Genomic DNA, 19,180 nt, shown 5'->3' with positions numbered 1-19,180 from the left:
TGACAAAAACACTGACCATAATTATACTTACCCTAATTCATTGAAGAATATCTCCTTAAACTTGGCAGTAAAGTACAAAGAATTCCAAATGTAATTCTTAACATCCCCAACCCCAGACACTGGCAGAGTTTAGAAGCCAGGCTTTCTCAGAAGGAATGCTTTTAACTTCAGCACTAACAGGGTTGAAATTCTTGTAGAAAAAAAGTATATTTCCTTTTTCCTTCAAACACCCACTGTCTTCTGTGCAATTCAGCCCAAGGTTATAGAAAATTCTATGTTCTAAGTTTGGTGATCCAAATCCTTCAGTCTTTACTTAGGCAAAACTCCCACTGAAGTCAGTGAAATCAGTGGGAGTTTTGCCTGCGTAAGAACTGCTAGATTTGGCTCAGAACATATATGGCTCTGTAAGCTAAACAGAATGTGAGGTGAATGTGAGTGAAAGTCATGCCTGCAGGTAAGTAGCTCGTGTTTCCAGCCATGAAAACTGTAAATTACTTTACAATATACAAATGAACATCTTAATAATTTCGTATTATGTTGTAGAACACATGACAAAAGGAATAGAGAAAGGCTTGTACAACTATTGATAGAGGTAAGTGATCATGATGATCATCATTCTGTGTGCAGTTATAGCTTCTCAGTACAACTTCTTACTTAGCAAGCATCAATGAAAAATCTGGGACCTAAAATAAAAACTCCTCTAAAAAAATGCAGGCAATGATTACTTGAACATGCAGCTCTACTTTATGCTGTGTATGTCATGAGCGGGAAGCTCTGCATGAAGCCACGTACCTCATCTTATCTGTGTCCTACTGTAACCCATGGGATACTATTCTTCAATACGTCTCATAGACCCACTACAAAACTGTGGAGAATATCTGAGATATAGAAATATTTAGGTTCAGATAAATTTTTCTTAGAAAACAAAAGACTGTTAATTAATAGGTAGAATATCACTGTTGTGACACATCCATTCTGGGTCTTCAAGACCCCTTAGCATGCTCCCACTTGCCTATGTAAGTATAGTCTCTCTCACACATACGTATGTGCACTCTGCGTGTATTTGGTTTATGTTCTCAGATTTGGACAGCACTAAACACCAGCAGTATTGTGAGAAAACAGATGTAAAGACTTGAATAATGGTTTAAAAGCAAAAACTGATTCAAACTGAAGTGAAACAATTAAAAACTTCACAAAGAAGCATAAATTTTATTAAAGCAATTTTAGTCAACCTTCAGCATTCCACAGAACATTTTAAGTTTCCTTCTGCATGTTTCCCTTCCCCCACCTTTTCAGCTTCTAAGTTTAGATTCAGATTTATAAATAGGTTTCCATCCCTCATAAAACTCCACTTTTGATAATTAACTGAACTTTTTTGCTCACTTTGAGCATGAGACCTTGATAAGACTGCATGACATTCACTGTCAAAAAATCTAATACCTTAAGTTCTGCTTTTTGATATTTTTAAGTCCTACTCTTCTGCTCTGCCAGTATGCATGTAAAACAGTTGGATCTGCTACCTGAAGTTAACTCTCACAGACATTTAGACCTCTCCCTCTCTCCTTGAATGGAGATTTCAGGACTCAGTCTCCACACAGGCAGCAAAATTTAAACAGTAATGGGAAACAGATACAAATCTTTTGCATACTAATTTTCTACCTCTCCTCAGTATTCTGTTCTGCACCTGTAAGAAACCAAGCCAAAACATTTGCACCTGTGTACCAACCACACACAGTACTTTTCAAAAGACTTACATTAGCTGCAGTACTCTCTACACATGATCTTCAGAGAAATTAACTGGCTTGCTAACTGCCAGAAAGTCCTCAATTCAAACTCAAATCTGAGGAAGTGATATGTAAAGAACTCAAAGTTTTAAAAAAAAACTTTTCCCATATTCAGTACATTTCAAAAGAATTTTTAAGCCTTTCTAATGAACTGATGCAACTGGATGAACTACACAAATATTTCCATTGTCCCATCATTCTCACAGAACTGCATGCAGACTTACTCCACTACACATGCAAATAAGATTACTTTTTAAAAAAATCTCTCTGTAGCATTTAAGGCCTAAAAACTTAAATAATCCTTCTATATATTTATTCTTTTGCTCCTCCCCAGCAGGCCTCTTTCCATCTGAGTTCGTAAAAGCACGTTGGGAGACAACCACATAGGGCAAAAGTTGTTGCTGGACTTCAGCAAGAGAAGCCTGTGGAAGACAAGAAAGAACTGCTGAAGGGGAGAGGCCACACAAGCCTCCATTCCAAATATCAAAAAGTTACATTTATGAAAGACTTGCTTGCTCCAAAACTGCATGTCTCATGGCCACTCTGAGTGTCGTCTCCCTCCAAAAACCTGGCTACCACCTGATTGCCTTCACTTCCTACTTCATGACTTGCAGGAAGGTAAAAACTCTGGCTTACCCATCCAAATCAAATTCTTGTATCAAAATCTGAACTAATTATACCTAAGGTGGGAAAAATAGATGCAACAAGATACAAAACTGTATTTCAAGAGAAGTTCAGATCTGTAATACAGGCATAGATTCTCATCTTCCTCACATAAAAAGTTGTTTTCAGTAAGAAAAAATGTCTTCTTTGTACCCTTAATATTTCCAAGTAACAGGAACAGAAGGGGTTCTCTCCCTCAGGTTCATATGAAAGAAGCTAACAATCACATTGACATTCCATTTGAGAAGGAAGCCACATGTGGTAATCTTATGATGCCACCGCTGTACCTGCCTAAAAAAATCTGGGCGGCAAGGGGAGCCAAAAATTGGGTATTTTTAAAGTCAGATGGTCCTGCAAATGGATTACCATGCATGGTCACCATACACAAAAGCAGTGAGGATGGATTTTATCTGGGAGATTAATATGGCAAGAAGGTATCAGCTTGTGCCACTTTACACAGAGTCGGCTTAAACCTCTATGGCACGTTTCTCCTTTTCAGCAAGAGTGCTGAACTATGCTGCAGCAGCTATTCCCATCATTTATGCCTCCACCTGTTTTAAAACCAGTAAAGGAACTGAACTCCCCGTATTGTTGATGCAGACTAGTGCACTTCAGAAGAGACAAAGCTTACAGCAACAGGAAACAAGTCAGAGTATAAATAAATATTACTACTTCAGTCTTCTACATAATGGGAAACCACTAATTCCTCACATGAAAAATGGATGCTATTCTACGAGGTTGCCATGATAGGTCTTAGAAAGACACAGACAGTTTTATGGTCTTGCAAGCATTCTCTGCTGAAAGGGAAACTTAGAAGTAATAAAGCATTTTCTTACAACTGAAGCCTGACTGCAGCTGCTGCCAATTCAACAGTAAACTGGCTTCAAGTACGTGGAGTCAGATGGTTTCAGCTTCACCACTACAGGGAAACCAACTCTGAAGCCTGGCACAACCACTATCTGGAAATCTGCCATGATTGTCCATTGAGTTAAGCTCCAGACAGACTGTAAGGGCTGAACTTTAAACCGTTTGTATTTTTAACGTACACCAATAAATTTATAGCTGCATAAAAAAATGTCATGCTTCAGGGATTAACCTCTAATAACCTCTCTTGCTATGTTAACAAAGACATTTAAAATCTGCTTCTCCAAGTTACACAGGACTCAGGTTAATGAAGGCAATTCAAAAAGAAGTTTTAGGGCCTCATTAAATCTAATAAGGGATTAGTGACACCAGCAATTTTTAAGACCATTTGTAGACACTTTGATGCTGCCCTGTGGCTTAGGACTCCCTCCCTCATTTTACCTCAGGATTCCCAGATGAAGGTAAGTTTGGCAAGGTGAACAGAATGTTACGGAAGTGAGCGGCATGTAGGACTTGAAAATGGAAATTATTTTCAGAATGTGATAACATACAGCTTTCATTGTAGGCATTCTTCTAACAATTTAGTGTTAACCCTATTTAACAGATGAGAAAAGTACGGTCATCCAGGTAAAGCAATCTGCCTTAAGACTGTAGTTATCCTTATGAAGCAGAATTTACCAAAGAGGAATACCTATGGCTGAGCAGCACTTACATGATGTTAATACAGCTAGAGACACTACCAGAAGTTTCCCACCTCTTAAGTCAAACAAAATCAAGACAAGAAATACACAGCAGAACAGGGACTAGCCAGTGAGAAGTTTTAAGATGTGACCCGTTTTAAACACATGGAAAACTTTAATGACTTACCTATACATTTGAGATAGGCACCACAGTTTTTGATTACTTTCTTCTACATCATTTCCTGTTATCAGTCATAAAAGTTGACAGTATAACCCCATCTTAACTTTGTTAGAGAATCCATAGAGAAATTATATCTGTTCAGAATGTCACAACTTCAGAAAAGATTTATTAGAAATATCTGACTAACTAGACAATAGAGGATCCATATGTGGAGGACCCCTTAAATCAGCATCGGTCTGTATCATCAAAACTGAAGTAGCTACAGAAATTTTTCTGTCAATAGGAAGAAACTAAAACTGGCAAAACAATTCTGATGACATTTCAAATAGAAATAAAAAACATCAGAAGCTTGTCTTTTCTCTTAGTTGCTATTATAGAACTGTTTCCAAAATTACTCCAACTTTTAAATAGCAAATGCAAAAGGCCTTACAGAGATGTTAATGACCTTACGTATTTTCTGGGAAATTGTCAAATATTCAGACTATCCAAGTTTCGTAGGTTTATTTCCAAACAAAAGACATATTCCTAAAGTTAACTACTTATCTCAGAACCTTCAAGGACAGAAGGCAAAAAAAAGGAACAAAGACAGAAATTGTCAGGTTTAGAAGAAAGACTGCAACATTAGGTGACCTGCAGCAGAAAGCTGGACATGCTTACCCACAAGGCCAATTCTAATCCTATTCCCAGTATAACATTTAATACTTTTTTTTTTTGTCTAGTCAGAACAGTAAAAATACTTAAAAGTGAATAATACCACAGAGAAAATTTAGTTCCACTTTTTAGAGCTTCAGGGATATGAAGTTTAGCTTGACTTCTGACCATAAACTATAAGATTTCCACAGTTTGTATTTTACCTGAAAAAGTTCAACGAATCCCTAGTAGAAACCATTCCACAGGACAAATGGAAAAAAGAAAAATAAAACAAAAAAAAAAACCCTAGCCACCCAAGTGCTAAAGCAGTCTGTTCATGCATCTGATCATATTATACAACCGTTATCTGTAGTTTGGGCTTTATGAAGCCTACACATACACAAATACACATTAAGGCTGCAATCCATTGAAAATTGCCTATACTTAATTGAGAAGCTATAGTACATTTTCTATCCAGAAGATGCTATAAAATACAATTAAAACAAGTAGTTCACGTCCACTGGTGTCAGGGACGCAATAGGTACCAATAGCACATCAAGGACACTTTGTCAATAACAACTCACAGAGGAATGACTGAAAAACAGCTTTTTTGTCTGATTCAGGAATTCTTTTTAAAATGGTATTTTCTGACGAAATGCAAATAGGCCACAAAGAGACTAAGTGCTTGCATTTATACATACATCTAAATACATTGGTAAGCATGTGGGTAGGTTTTTTGATAGAAAACCAGCTGTTACTCATTTTCTAGAATGACTGTCTCACAATTACAGTTATATTAATTCTTCATGGTTTAAACAGCTTCAAACTCAGAAGTCCATAATTTGTACACGAAGTTAAAACGAGACAAAAGGGAGAGATACACAAGGGAAGTGTACCTCTGTGTAAACATCCCCATAGGCAAACAAACAGAAAATCTCCAGCAAAATTATCTGTTTGAAAACATCCAAACGATGATGTGTCAGAGGTCCGTAATTATCTGGTAATTATTGCACAATGATTTCAGATAGGTTAAAGAATTAACTACCTCTTCATAGCTGTAAGCTTAACAATTCAGTGAGTGAATAATGTATTAACTGTGCTAATTAGACATCACCTGATCTCCGAGGCAAAGGCTTAATGAATATATCACAGACCTAAACAAAATCATGGCAAACTTTTTTTTTTTAAGGGGTGGGTGGGGGAGTGAGGGGCACCCCAAGGGATAGAAATATAAAAGAAGTAATTTCATGAAGGCAACACTTTATAATACTAAGCTAATGATGCTGAGGAAACTATTGGACAAACTCACGTAAAAGCTGCATCTTGTTTATTTCCTTTTTTGGGTTAGGCTTTAATTAATTCTGAAGTATCAGCAACCTACAGTGAATGAGGATCAATTAAACAAAGAATGCAGATTCTTGTACGGACAAGCAGAGTTGCTCCTACCACAAACTCAGTCAATTAATAAATAACTATCAAAGCAATAAAATTCATTAACTTTTTCTTCAGTTATAACTTGTTTAGCTTCTATTTTTTTTCATACTGAACTACTAAATCCTGATTAAATAGGTTTTTTTCCCCAAGCATAAAATTATTAGTAACTTGGAGATTTCTTTTTTTCTTTAAGGAAGGGAAGAGGGTTTTTTAACAGGATGAACAGATGCAATGACTTCATTTTTAAACATCACTACAAAGTCCTTCTTAACAATGTCTTCATTATTAATCTTAGCACTACTAGTTGCTTGCAAAAAATGTCACTTCCCGATATCTGCACCAGCAGGAACTCTTGACCTCATTAATTTTTTGTAAACCTCACATGTCTGAAGACGTCATTTACCACAACAGCCAGGTCTCAAGGTGCTGCATAAGAATACCCACTTAGAAAGAATCCTTTACAATCATGCTTGCAAGTCCCACATAGTTAATTTTACTCCTAACTTCTCCTTAGTTCCCAGTAACACTGTGGTCTCAACACTGCTGGAAACATGGTTCCATTGCTTTGTGCAGAAATTACTATCCTCTTCAAAAAGTAACGCTCAATGGTCATATCTGAGCAAGAAACTCATGCACATAATTTCAAGGGAACGTCTCACACACTTGAAGCTGTGAACATGCTCAAGTACTTTGCTGAACAGAGCATGTCTCTGATAAAGGGCTACCAAAATTTGAGTCATATATGGCTTAATTTTTAATCACAGTAGATGCTGAAAAGTTAGAAATTATAACCGTCACTAGTTACTGTAAGTGGCATGATTACCAAACAGGACTACTACCAGGAAAATAATTACAACACTAACACAATCTCCTCCCTTAAACGTAAACATCCTTTGTACTTAAGACAGATAATAAAAAGGTTAAAAAAAGATCCAAAATGGGAAAATTGGGATAATCCTGTCATAATTGCTGTAATACCAAAGAGCTAGGGCATAATCACATAATTTTTTTCTTAAATACACAACTGGAAAATACTGCTTTTGGTCTTTGACTGGGCCTGAGAACTCATCTATTACAAGCCCTCTGAAGCCATATACAAAGACTTCATCCCATACAGTATGGATATAAGACAGCAGAAACACTTATACTAACCACCAACGATGGCACACATAGCCGTTCTAGCATGTAAGAACATTTCCAATCTGGAAAAAAGAGGAACAATAAGGCTGAAACAACACTCTTCCTCCAAGTGCAGTATTACTAATTAAATATTCATCCAGCTTACAACCTGACTCTCTGTGAAACTGGTTTCATTAAATGCGCAGAATGAAAGAGAGTTTGATTCTTGTGCCCATTGCCAGAAGATTGTTATCCAGGCAGGGCTGAATGTGATTAGCTGGTACAAGGCATGGATGCTCCTTGAACTACACAAAGACCATTCACTAGTCTCCACCTTTTGACAGTGTTTTAAAATTAGATTTTTAAAAAAATTTATTTTTTAAATCAAAAATGTGTTATGCCACAGCACATTTGTGAATCAAAAAGGGACAGCACTTCTCCTGAAGCTTTAGCACTGCCATTCTAAAATTTAAAATGGTTTGCACAGAGTTTAGTCAGCTCTTACTATTTTTAGATACATCCCTCACCAGATGGTTTTTAGCTTCCTTATGGTGCAGAATACCACATTTATTTCCAGAGCCTCCCAAACAATGCCTTTATAACTCAGCCATTGTGCAGATATTTGTACAATGAATATAGGAAAATTTGCATCTAATCAAGGCAGCAGGATTTGGCTAATGATATGTCTTTCTTCAATCCCAAGTTGCCTAGAACAAAACCCCATTTATGACAGTTTTAAATAATTGAGAATTTGGCTTTAATCGTCTTCATTTGAGCCAAGACTTCACCTTGACATTCCCAGTGTTGATCCTCCACTTTTGCTTCCCTCCAATGTCTCCCTAATGAAGACTCATTGTTTTTCAGGTCATTTTCTTACTTTCCTATAGATCCATGGCCAAATCCTCTTAAAGCAAACAATGTTTTGAGCAATAGTGTTCACTTTTTACTTTCTAAAATTTGGCCACGCTGTTTATGATAAAGTAGAAATTTCCTTCTGACTTGAAGTGTAAGTAGTAGCATTTTCTATAAACATCAGTTTGTTATCCAAGAACTAACTTCTTATCCTTTATAGGGAAATGTGAAAGTTCTACAAATTTTAGATTGTTTGCTAGGTATTCCCAGCTTTCTCTTCAGAGACAAGAAGCCAGCCCTGAAACTTGAGTAAGAACAGTGCTATAGTGCTGTAAGCATTGAAATTTGTTCTTGCAAGTTTTAAGTATTTCTCTGTCACTAAAATACAGCTTCACCATATCTTTAATGCTTATTTAGCAGCTGGAAACAGTTGCAGATGTTAAGCTTAGAGATCTCATCTGCTCTCAATCAATTCTTAAAATCAACAGTTGCATATACAGCTGGAGCTACACAACTGCCATACTTTCCAAGGACTAACAGACTCCTGTGCATCACAATACTGACTTCTGATGACATGGAAAAATGTATGAGATTTTTCCAAGTACCTCCTACCTTTTCAGTACACTGTATCTTGCCTTGTAAACAGGTATTTACTGATTCTTCTTTCCTAAAATTGCCTTTGGGAAAATGATAAAATAATTAGACAGTTCTTTTTTCCACAAGCAGAATCTACTACAGTGAGAACAAAATTAAAACTAGTCTGATGACTTGATGTATCTACTACTAAAGCAAAAATGAGGGACAGAAAAAACCCATACTTAACAAGTAACATTTATTATCACTTTTACAACAGTGTGATATTTAGGTTAGGAGTGAGAACAAAGAAGAAACCAGAACTGTACTTTATAGATTCCTCGCCTGATTCTCACAGAAACTGATGTTCTTTGAAGCCTCTTAGTACTGACACAGCTATGAAGAGAAGTTAGTACACCTAAAAATCAGGCTACTAATCTTTTTCATTTCTTCTGAATAAGTTATGATTGTTTACCTTTGTTTGAACCTTAAGCACGTTTTAGTTATTAACCATTTTTACACGGTTAGAAACTGATTTCTACCATTACAAATAACACATCATTATATTAGTTGTCACTCCTAGTATTTCTCACTCTCATCTGACAATTAGAAGTGGTGGTCATTCAGAAAGAGGAGGCAGAACACAACCCAGTCTCTGCTAACTTGGTCTTCCCAGAGATAATTCCCAACAGCCACACTATGACAGCCAGATGCATTAGATATGTTCTTACTTCCACTACCAGAATGGTCTGATAGAGGAGCTGCTTATAATTTTGTTTTGCTCTAGCTTTGTTAATATCCTGGACTATAATAAAACAGCTGAAGAAATATCTCTGCTTCTTATGTTGATCATTCTTAATTACTGGTTTCTTTGGTAATGCATTGCTCTTCCAAGTGCCATCATATCACCAATAACCAAGCATCTCAATGAATGTAACACATTACAAGCATTTGGTGTATGCTCTATCAGGCAGCCTGATGATAACACTGACTAGTTAACCTTGAAATACTAGACAATCACCTGAGTGCCTGAAAATTTCAACAGGATGAGATGCAGCCACAGAGCAAATGATGTTGTAATCACACCCATGCCACAAGCACAGTGTGTGTGCACTATCCTTAATTGCATGACATTACAATGCCCCTATCACTTACCTTCTTCCAGTTCATCCACAGTACCAAAAAAATCCACGCCTGATATATAAGCAAATTCTTAATAAAATTGTCTTCAGTTCAATAGATTGGCTAAAACAACATAATTCTACCATTTCAGCAAAAGAATTTTCCATTCAATGAGGAAATAACAAAAGTCATTTATACAGTTATTCTGCGTCCTCGTGCTTTTGGAGGGGATATTGCCTCATACCTAACATCAAAACAGTTGGTGCCCCTGGCTAGAATACTTCACTATCACCTGCTCATTCGAGCACTAAATAAATCTCAGTTTTCAAGTACTTACAAGCAAGAGTCCAGCACATGTTTCAAATGCTCTAGTCTTGTACAGATGTTAATATGCCTTCCATACACTGCATGTTATCAAATGCATTTTCATTGTCTCAAGCAGTTACTTAAAACTAATTTCAAAAGTATACTGAAATTATTATGTTAAGAGAAAGAAGAGATCTTTCCTTAGAGGGGGCAATTTCTTATTGTAAATCTATTAATTGTTTGGGATTAAAATGCAGCATTTCCACATGTTTTTCCCATTGCTTCTATAATTTCAACTTTCAAGGAGCAAGGAGGCAATCTTATATTAAAATACCAAGCTTTCCACTCCTATGTTATCCTTTACCTGTGATTTACGTATTAGTTGGTATCTTTACAAAAAACAGTTCTAAAAATCCTTTTACCTTTTCGATGAAAGAAGTGGTTTCTGACCAACATATTTTAACAACATAAGGATTTTTCCTGTAAGTAAAAAATGTTAAAGGATTTATTCCTATCACCATGACATTCTGGGAAGAAATCTCATGAAAAATGGAAGCAAACATTATGCTGCAGTCAAAAAGCAGTTATAGTTGGAAGGATTAATTTATTAACTCCTAATTCACCTCACTCTCCTGTGTCTGCCAACTACGTGGGAGTGAAAATTTGTCAAAAACTTCTGTCTCTTGATAAAACCTTCCTCACAACCCACACACTGGGAAAATAATACCTATAACCCATGAAGAAACAGATTGACAGCTTCAGGCAATCACATACACAGGCAAACCTCTAATTTAATACTCTCTCATGCTCCACTTTCATGTATCTCATTTAGAAGAGGCCTTTAAAAAGAAGCAACGTAGCTGCTGTCAGTGATGTAATTGCTGTGTTGGTGCCTTTGGGTCCTTAAACACAACAGTGGATGATGTTTGATCCCTACTGCAGTCCTTTCGGCAGCGATGCACAGTAAGCGATATGGAAGGAACAATCAAGAAAACCAAGAAAGCTACAGATCAAGTAAGGATAGGGATATGTGTAAAACATAACATCCCCCTTCTATCCATTGTCTTTCAACCATGCAGTGAAAATTTGCTTTATGTTTCTGATCACTGCAGAATTCCCTCCAACTCCTGACTGACAGGCTCTGAGCCACAGCTCAGTGAGCACTGCTAGTAATCCGTCTATAGCAGCATACCTGCAAGAAAGTTTGTAGCAAAATTACAGTCTTGACTTTAACAGCAGGGCATTTGTTTAGCTACTTACCACACCTCTTTTGTGCACTAGGTCTCATTTCCAGAATGGATCTAGTGACAAGAGGCTGGGTAATTCTATTGATCAACTAGTTTCCTTAAAATGCATACATCATCCACCCACAGACGTAACTGCTGTACACAAAATGAAAGATAATCTCAAACACTGGGGGGGTGGTGGGGTGGTGGTGTGGAACAGGGGGGAAGTGTTTTAAGAAGTGATATTATTTAAAGGCAACCACCAGAAGTTTACAAGAACTTCCATTCTTTTAATTAAACATTTTATGAGTCTTGGAACACATTCCTGTGCCCTATTATACATCAGAGCACTGAAAAAAACATTCAGAGCCTTATAACATTACCATAAAGAGATAGAAAAACCGAAGAAGTCTTCTTTAGCAGAAAAACCTATTTATACAATGACTGTTAGGATTTAAAAAATTACAGGAACTTATTTTACTTAGTAGATTTTATTCCCCCCTTTTCTGTTGTTTGTGAATACCTTTCAATACATCCTAATATAAACTACTGGCCTCTTAAATTCATTGCTCTATTTATACACTAAGCATGTTTGGAACTAATATTAAAATTTTAAGAAAATCGAGATAAACTCACTGTTTCACAGAAGAAAAAGCATTTACATTACAGTCATAAAAATACATTCATTAGCATTCAATTTTAAATGAATTATTACTTCAAAAAGCAAAGGTTAAAAAAAAGGCAAGTAAATCAAGTGAACTGATACTGATAATGAAATACGATAAAGAAAGTATTTTGTGAACTGTTAGTTTCTAGGTAAAATAGTATATCCAGGTGTAAAATTAATGGTAAATTCTTTAAAACATATGTCTTTCTAATAAGTAATCCAACAAGTTTCTAGGACAGCTTTCCAGAAAATAGGCTATGAACCATGCCTAAGAAACAAATTAGCTCATCCATCACATGTAACAATTTATTTGGTAATGACTTAATGAATTTAGCTTAACTATGGTAGGACTGATCATGATGCTGTAATTACTGTGGGAATTGCTGTAGCCCTCAATCTGTCTTTTAGATGTTTATAACATGAAACAACAAGCTCAGCATAGCCTGAACCAGAGCCCAAAGTCAAAAGGCTTTGGATCTAGATCTATGATCCAAGAGCTGTTAACGAGGTATTGTTACAGACTTCTGCCAGTAGACACTGCTCTGCTAATATTTCAGTCCTGTCTCTCCCACAAGAATAGGCAAGGATACGCAGTATAGGAAAAACTAAAAGCCCTACAGAAACCGTGAGAAGAAAATGGGAAGAACATTTATTCCACCTAATCACAAAGGGTGAAAGAATACCTTTTGTGTCATTTTGCTAGAATGTAATTAACTTTAAACTGAACATCCTACTACACTAAGTTTACATCAAAGTTTTTTAAAGCAAAATAGGGTCATGTTACTAATACTGCAGTTGAGACGAAAAATAAAGCTAAGAAGAGTGAGGCAAGAATGCAAGAGGTCAAATAAACCTGTTCTGTAGTACCTACAGCAACAGTAGTACAGAGCATATTAGAATTGGGCTGCATCTGTGGATATTTACTTGACAGGATTATTTTTCATCTGTGGTATGTCTTCCTTTCAGATGTTCTACTGGTGATGTCAGCAATTACTGCCATATGTAAATTACCATCTGCTTTTTCTAACTCAGAATAGGGTAATTTTAAAGTAAATAACTTTCTTTTATATATGCTAAATAAATAAATAGTTCAGTCCCTCCTTCATTACCAGTCCACAAAGGTTCTCAAATGTTCTCATGCTTAATAAACAGAAGGGTTAAGGGTGATGTTTTATGGGAAAAACATAGTCAAGGTGACATACCAATTTCTCAGGAGAATCAATGGAAGCCCTATTACCCTTGGCTTGCATATGGGAATACTCAGGTATAGAGATGAGAAATTATGTTTGTCAGTATGTCAGTGAGAGAAATTATGTTTTCTTATATGCTGGCCCCATGAAAGTCAATGATGGAAATGCTTGTTTTATTGGCTCATATCATGTGTTCCCTGGCCATAACCGAAGAAGTTGTATCAGTAACTGTAGCCCGGTAACTGAGCAGACAGAGGTTAACTAGTTCATGTCCTGGCCATACAGAGTTTCAGACAGTGCTAGAATACAAAACCATTAAGGTGCTGAAAAGACTGATTTGTCAAGCTATCTAAAAGGTGTTCTTATTGACAACTGTTTTGAGCTTCTGAATGCTATTTTACCCCTGTGGGCCAGAAATTTCTAAGTAATACCTGTGTAATAGTACTCCCCTACCTTACAGGACTATCGTCAGGATAAGAAAATTGAAGACAACAAAATCCACAGGTACAACAGTAATTAAGGCTGTGCCAATATGGCTGGTAACATAAAGCTGAACACATTAAATGAGGATCATTAACAAGTTAGGATCATTAGCAATGCTTACACAACATGACTGTTATGTTCATTCTCCACACTGCCGTTCTACAGAAATGTACTGAAGTTTCATTAGCTACTCTTGTGTGACCTGCTGATTCACTGTCTCCCCATGCCTCTTCGCAAGTACACACCATTTGCCACACATGCATCAGGTTTGACTGTATGACATTAGATTTTATTGAGGAAGGTCAGAAATTTTACTCCAACAACTCAGAAGAAAGAGTTCTTCCTTGACAGGAAAAAAGTCCATCAGGAAACACTGGCAGAAGGGCAATGACCTTAAGTTGTTTGTTGTTTTTTTTCCCTCTTGCTTAAGCAGTCTATTTCTGAGATCAGCAAGGGAAAGCTGCATTCATATTGTACCACAGGAAAACAAGTCACAATGCTGGGATGAACTGTGCTCCCCAGCTAACCTCAGAAACTGACTGGGGAGGCAGGGCAGAACTGTGCACAGGGCTACACATACCCTGCAGATGTTTTTTTAAAATGCTCCATGAAGGTTTTTCTTTTACAGCACAGTAGAGCACAGAATTCTACACATATAGATGCATGCATAAATGCACACATGAAAAGTTCTAGAAGCAAAATCACAACTTCAAGCTTACAATAAGGATCACAGGTCTTTAACAAGGTAGGGAAAATAATAATTAGGAGGGGAGTCTCTTCTGAAACCAAAACAATGGATCTATCTTTAGGCATGAATGAAATCAGTTTATCTACAAAGAGAGCTTTTAAACTATTTATTTCCATGTAACTTATTACTATATTTTCCTTTGGCCAGGAAGGGAACCTTGTCTCTGAGTGCAAAGTCTGTATAGTTTGAATTCATGTCTGAACCAAGTCTTCTAAAGTTTGCCATTAATTCCTTTGACAGTTCTTCAGTTATATATGCTGTGGATCACCGTGTTCCTAAGTTTCTTGAGGTGGGTTACATTTGTGTAGTGGGGGTTGTGACCCTGAACCTGTTCAGAACTGAATGACCTTTTAAGATGTTGGCAGGTTGTCATGGTTTTGGCTGTGATAGAGTTAATTTTCTTCACAGTAGCTAGCATGGGGCTATGTTTTGGATTTGTGATGGAATGTGAAGATGTTTTAGCTCTTGCTCAGTAGTGCTTAGACTAATCAAAGACTTTTTTAGCTTCCCATGCTCTGCCAAGTGCATAAGAAGCTGGGAGGGGACACAGCTGGGACAGCTGACCCAAACTGACCACAGGGATATCCCACACCATATGACATCATGCTCAGCATATAAAGCTGGGGGAAGAAGAAGGAAGAGGGGGACGTTTGGAGTGATGGCGTTTTTTCTTCCCCAGTAATCATTACATGTGATGGTGCCCTGCTTTCCTGGAGATGGCTGAACACGTGCCTGCCATTGGGAAGGAGTAAATGAATTTCTTCTTTTGTTTCTCTGGTTCCTGCTTAGGAAAACTTGAAAATACAGGGAGATAGGCTATTCCTCAGGAAGACTCTAGTTGCTCAAAGATTTCTCAAGCCCAATGTATCTAGTCAAACCAACAATTTTCATGCTAGAGATAATTCCAAATCACCAGATTAGAAGTAGGAAGCAGGAAACCTTGATTAACTATTGTTTTGGAATGAGGAGTTAAGGTCTCATGCATTCTGCATAGCATTACTTTTACCCTGTTTCATCTTCGCTTGCTAATTCCTCATCACACAGGTTTCCTATCTGATACCAACTTAGCCTTAGCTCTCTCTCAGTCACAGAAGATAGCAGTACAGTCTGTTGATGAAGAAAACTGTTCCTGGACACCCCAGAGAGAAGAAAACTGAACTCTGACCCTCTAGCAAGGCTGATCCTGGAAGGAGGTACCAGCTAGAGCTTCCAGCTATGGATGAAGAGAGTCATGCTCATTTCCTAAGAAGCATACAAAAAACTTTTTGGTCTTGGCCACTGCAAATGTGGTGTAAGTTGCAAAGCTATACAACCTTATTTCCCTCCTGAATGGAGAAGTGATGCAATGCAGTTTCACTGACTTTATACCAAGTCATTCCTTAACTTAATAACAAATCAAAAGCAGAACATAGTTATACACACATTAGAACAAGTATTAGGTGTTCCTTAAGAATTATAAGGATAAAAACCTAACAGACCTAACAGTTGGACTGTTATAATTTTCTAATTCTTGAATGGTCAAAGTTCTGCATCATTAAAATATAGAGAGAGCAAGCTGGCAAGAAAATCAATTTCCCATTGACGTTATAAGCTATCACAAACTGACACTTATGAGCAGAACTTTTAAAAATACATACCTATAAATCAACTAAAATATTCAGAGAAGTAAACAGAACAGTCCAAAGTAGCACAAAACTACAATACAGGTTCCTTCAAAAATGGCCTCTCACTTATTTTCCCTGTCTTCAGTCCTCTCCCTGTCTGTCCACCATGGGAAAAATCTTAACTGAGTAACTTCCTAGAGAAATAATATTTATGTAGCCAAGGTTCTGCAGCTAGAGCAGGGAAATGCAAAGATTATCAGGTGGTCTCTTACAATACAGGACAAATAATTACTATATTAATAACAGTAGACACACTATATATTTATTATGTAATTTTCAAAATTAGCCATACGAACATAAAAGGAGATTTCTTACCACCTACTAAAACCTATAACCTAAGATTCACTGATAAAGTAACAGGCTATTTCTCATAGCCTGTCTGCTGTATTAGCTGAAAAATTAAGAACGGTTCCATTTAAAGTACTTGGCATATGGATCACAGTGCTAAAACATTCCACACTGCACTTTTACTGCAGAAATTAATTTCCAGGTAAGAACACAGCATTGCTTTTATTTTACTTGCTAATGAGAATAATCGGCAGGCAACACTGCTGCTGCTCTAGATTTGTTCTTTATATGGACCTCTGAAGACCACATGTGCATGCAGTGGTGACAGAAATATTTTCCATATGAGCCACCACACATTTTGAGTTCCCTCAGTCTGGACAAGGTGAGTCCATCTATAATTTTCTGTGCTCAGTAATGATCAACGAGGAAGTTAAAAACTTAAGTGACAACTAGAGGGCAATGATCAGCTTCCAGTTGCTCTGATCATCAACCCATTTAAATTCCCTGAGCCTCTAATGAAAACTTTTCCCTGCTTTAATTAGATCAAAGGCAGCACAAGATTTCATTAAAAGACATTTTCTTGAATCCAAACCATAACAACTTCTCTTTTTAAAAAATCCTCAAAGCAAAATACAGTTTATATCTAGACATACAAGCTACAAAGAGTGTCTACCACACACTGTTGGACAAGGTGTCTTTTCCAGTTCACTTCCACCTTGTTTTTTTTTTAAACCAGGGAAAGTAATTGCTCTGGACTTTATTAGACTACTATGAACTTATGACAGGGCTAACAAAAGACAAAGCTGTAAAGCAGAATCACTGTTTTCAGAAGATTTACTTAAGGGAGGCATATTATGGAACAAAACTATCCAAGGATTCCTTTAAAATGCATAATTATACATCCCATTTCAGTTAGAGTGGGGGATAATGAATATCAAATGTGTTTTCTGACAGTGACTTCATTAGATGGAATATTTTGTATCTAATACTTGATGAATTATTTCCTAAATGACAAATGAGTAGCTGAAATTTTCTGCTTTGTATTAAATAAGAATTTGATGAAAAACTGCTCTGATGAGAAAAAAAAAAATCCGGAAAACTGCTTTTCGTACATCAAGTTGCAACTTTTTAGAGTGTAGCAATGGATGTTCTATTCCATTACTTAAGATTTCTCATCTTAAGAATGCATAAAATCCCTCTTCAATGCTATGACACACATTTTAAAAAAATAAAGTTCTCTCTTCCCTGCCACATACTAAACATTATATATATTTGCACAAAAAGAATGTTATTAAAGCAATGGAGCCTGTAGTTTTTACATGCTCACATCCCCAAAATATATCTGTTGTAAAAACTTTTTCAATCATGCACATTTTTTGTAGAAAATCTGATCAGAACACTACCATCTACTGCTGCAAAGAATATCACATTTCTGTGTATGTTAGTAAAGAAAAACTCACAGATTAGTCATCTGTCACAGAAAGTATATTGTATATCAAAATGAAAGAAACTAACTTTCAAATGAGTCTCCCTTAGTACCTATAGGCTGGGGGGGGGGACACAGGGGGACACGGGACATGATGAAAAAACCAAAACAAACCCCCAAAACTAAACCAAAACAAAACAATAGCTTTTTACTCATGAAGCTAACAACACAATTCTAAAATGTCTAGCAACACAAAAATCCTTCACAATCCCTCTTAATAGATAGGAAGAAAATACAACTCTGACAAGACAATTTTTGACAAGACATTATACTTTGCTTACCTCATCCCCAGGTCTTGCTAATGCTGCTGTTTGAAAGCAGAGCAACATTAGTATCAGGTAGCTGACAAACATTATTACCCAAAGTTAGAGCTACCCTGGAGGAGAAAACCCTCTGCCAAGTACTAACAGCTAGCAGATGCACTTGTGTCTCAGTATCACAGCCTTTAGTTCTTCTAGGTACAATTCTTTCTCCCTCTCCCCCGTTCTATCGCACTCACTGTACGACCAGGAGCTTTGCTCTCAGCCACTGCACTGAAGACAACTGGTAAGTTGATCTCTTCATGTAATGACTTCTCCCTGCTGGGGGAGGGGGCTCAGCCAGCAATGAGCTGGGGGGCTGTAGTTAGTATAAAGCAAAGAAGGGGAGGGACAGAAATGGTCACTGCCAAGTTATGCATCTGCTGTGATTCATGGAACAAGCTAAACAGTAACCTTTAATGCACAAGGAGGTTTGGCAATGTGTTATTGACTTAGGCAGGCATGATTGGAGAAACAGGCTAAAGCAGCTCAAAAAGGATGCCTGTTGATGGTTAGATGGCATGTGCTACTTAAAGGTACAGCACCTCCTTTTATTGAAGAAATATATAATAAATAAGTCGTAAATCAAAACCTAATCAGGAAGCAGCCTATGGTTTTGCAGTCAGCCCTACAACAGCACAGCTCTGCAACCTGAACGTCCTGATCCTGCCAGGGACTCGGTCAGAATCTGCTGGCTCTCACTCCTGGCCCACAGGGAACTCAAGTGTCCATTTTCTCTCAAGAATGTCACAACTGCTTCCCGAAATGGAACCCCATCCTTTAGGATAATCTGAAGCATGATATGGATGCAATCCCTTTTTTTTTTCATATTATAGCTGAAGAAAAGAAATCTTGATTTATAACAGTCTAACCCATCAAATAACCTGCTTTGATTAAGCAAGCGAGCAAGCCTTTGAAAAT

The 19,180-nt window shown here is 37.0% G+C and overlaps 1 protein-coding gene across 3 annotated transcripts in view; it reads right to left on the bottom strand.

Moving 5' to 3' along the window:
- The window catches only part of THSD4 (thrombospondin type 1 domain containing 4), a 349,965-nt gene that overhangs the window by 138,686 nt on the left and 192,099 nt on the right, over positions 1-19,180 (bottom strand). The window contains exon 1 of one of the 3 annotated variants that reach the window (XM_075100209.1): positions 18,242-18,338. The exons of the other annotated variants lie outside the window; for them this stretch is intronic. Coding sequence (XP_074956310.1) covers positions 18,242-18,313 — 72 coding nt within the window. The 5' untranslated portion in view covers positions 18,314-18,338. Of the gene's footprint in view, positions 1-18,241; positions 18,339-19,180 lie in introns of those variants that run through there. 3 annotated transcript variants of the gene reach the window in all.

Source organism: Phalacrocorax aristotelis, chromosome 7, assembly GCF_949628215.1.
Source record: "Phalacrocorax aristotelis chromosome 7, bGulAri2.1, whole genome shotgun sequence".
Classification (NCBI taxonomy): domain Eukaryota; kingdom Metazoa; phylum Chordata; class Aves; order Suliformes; family Phalacrocoracidae; genus Phalacrocorax; species Phalacrocorax aristotelis.
The sequence above is the reverse complement of the archived record's forward strand: the minus strand, read 5'-3'. Positions and strand labels throughout refer to the sequence as shown.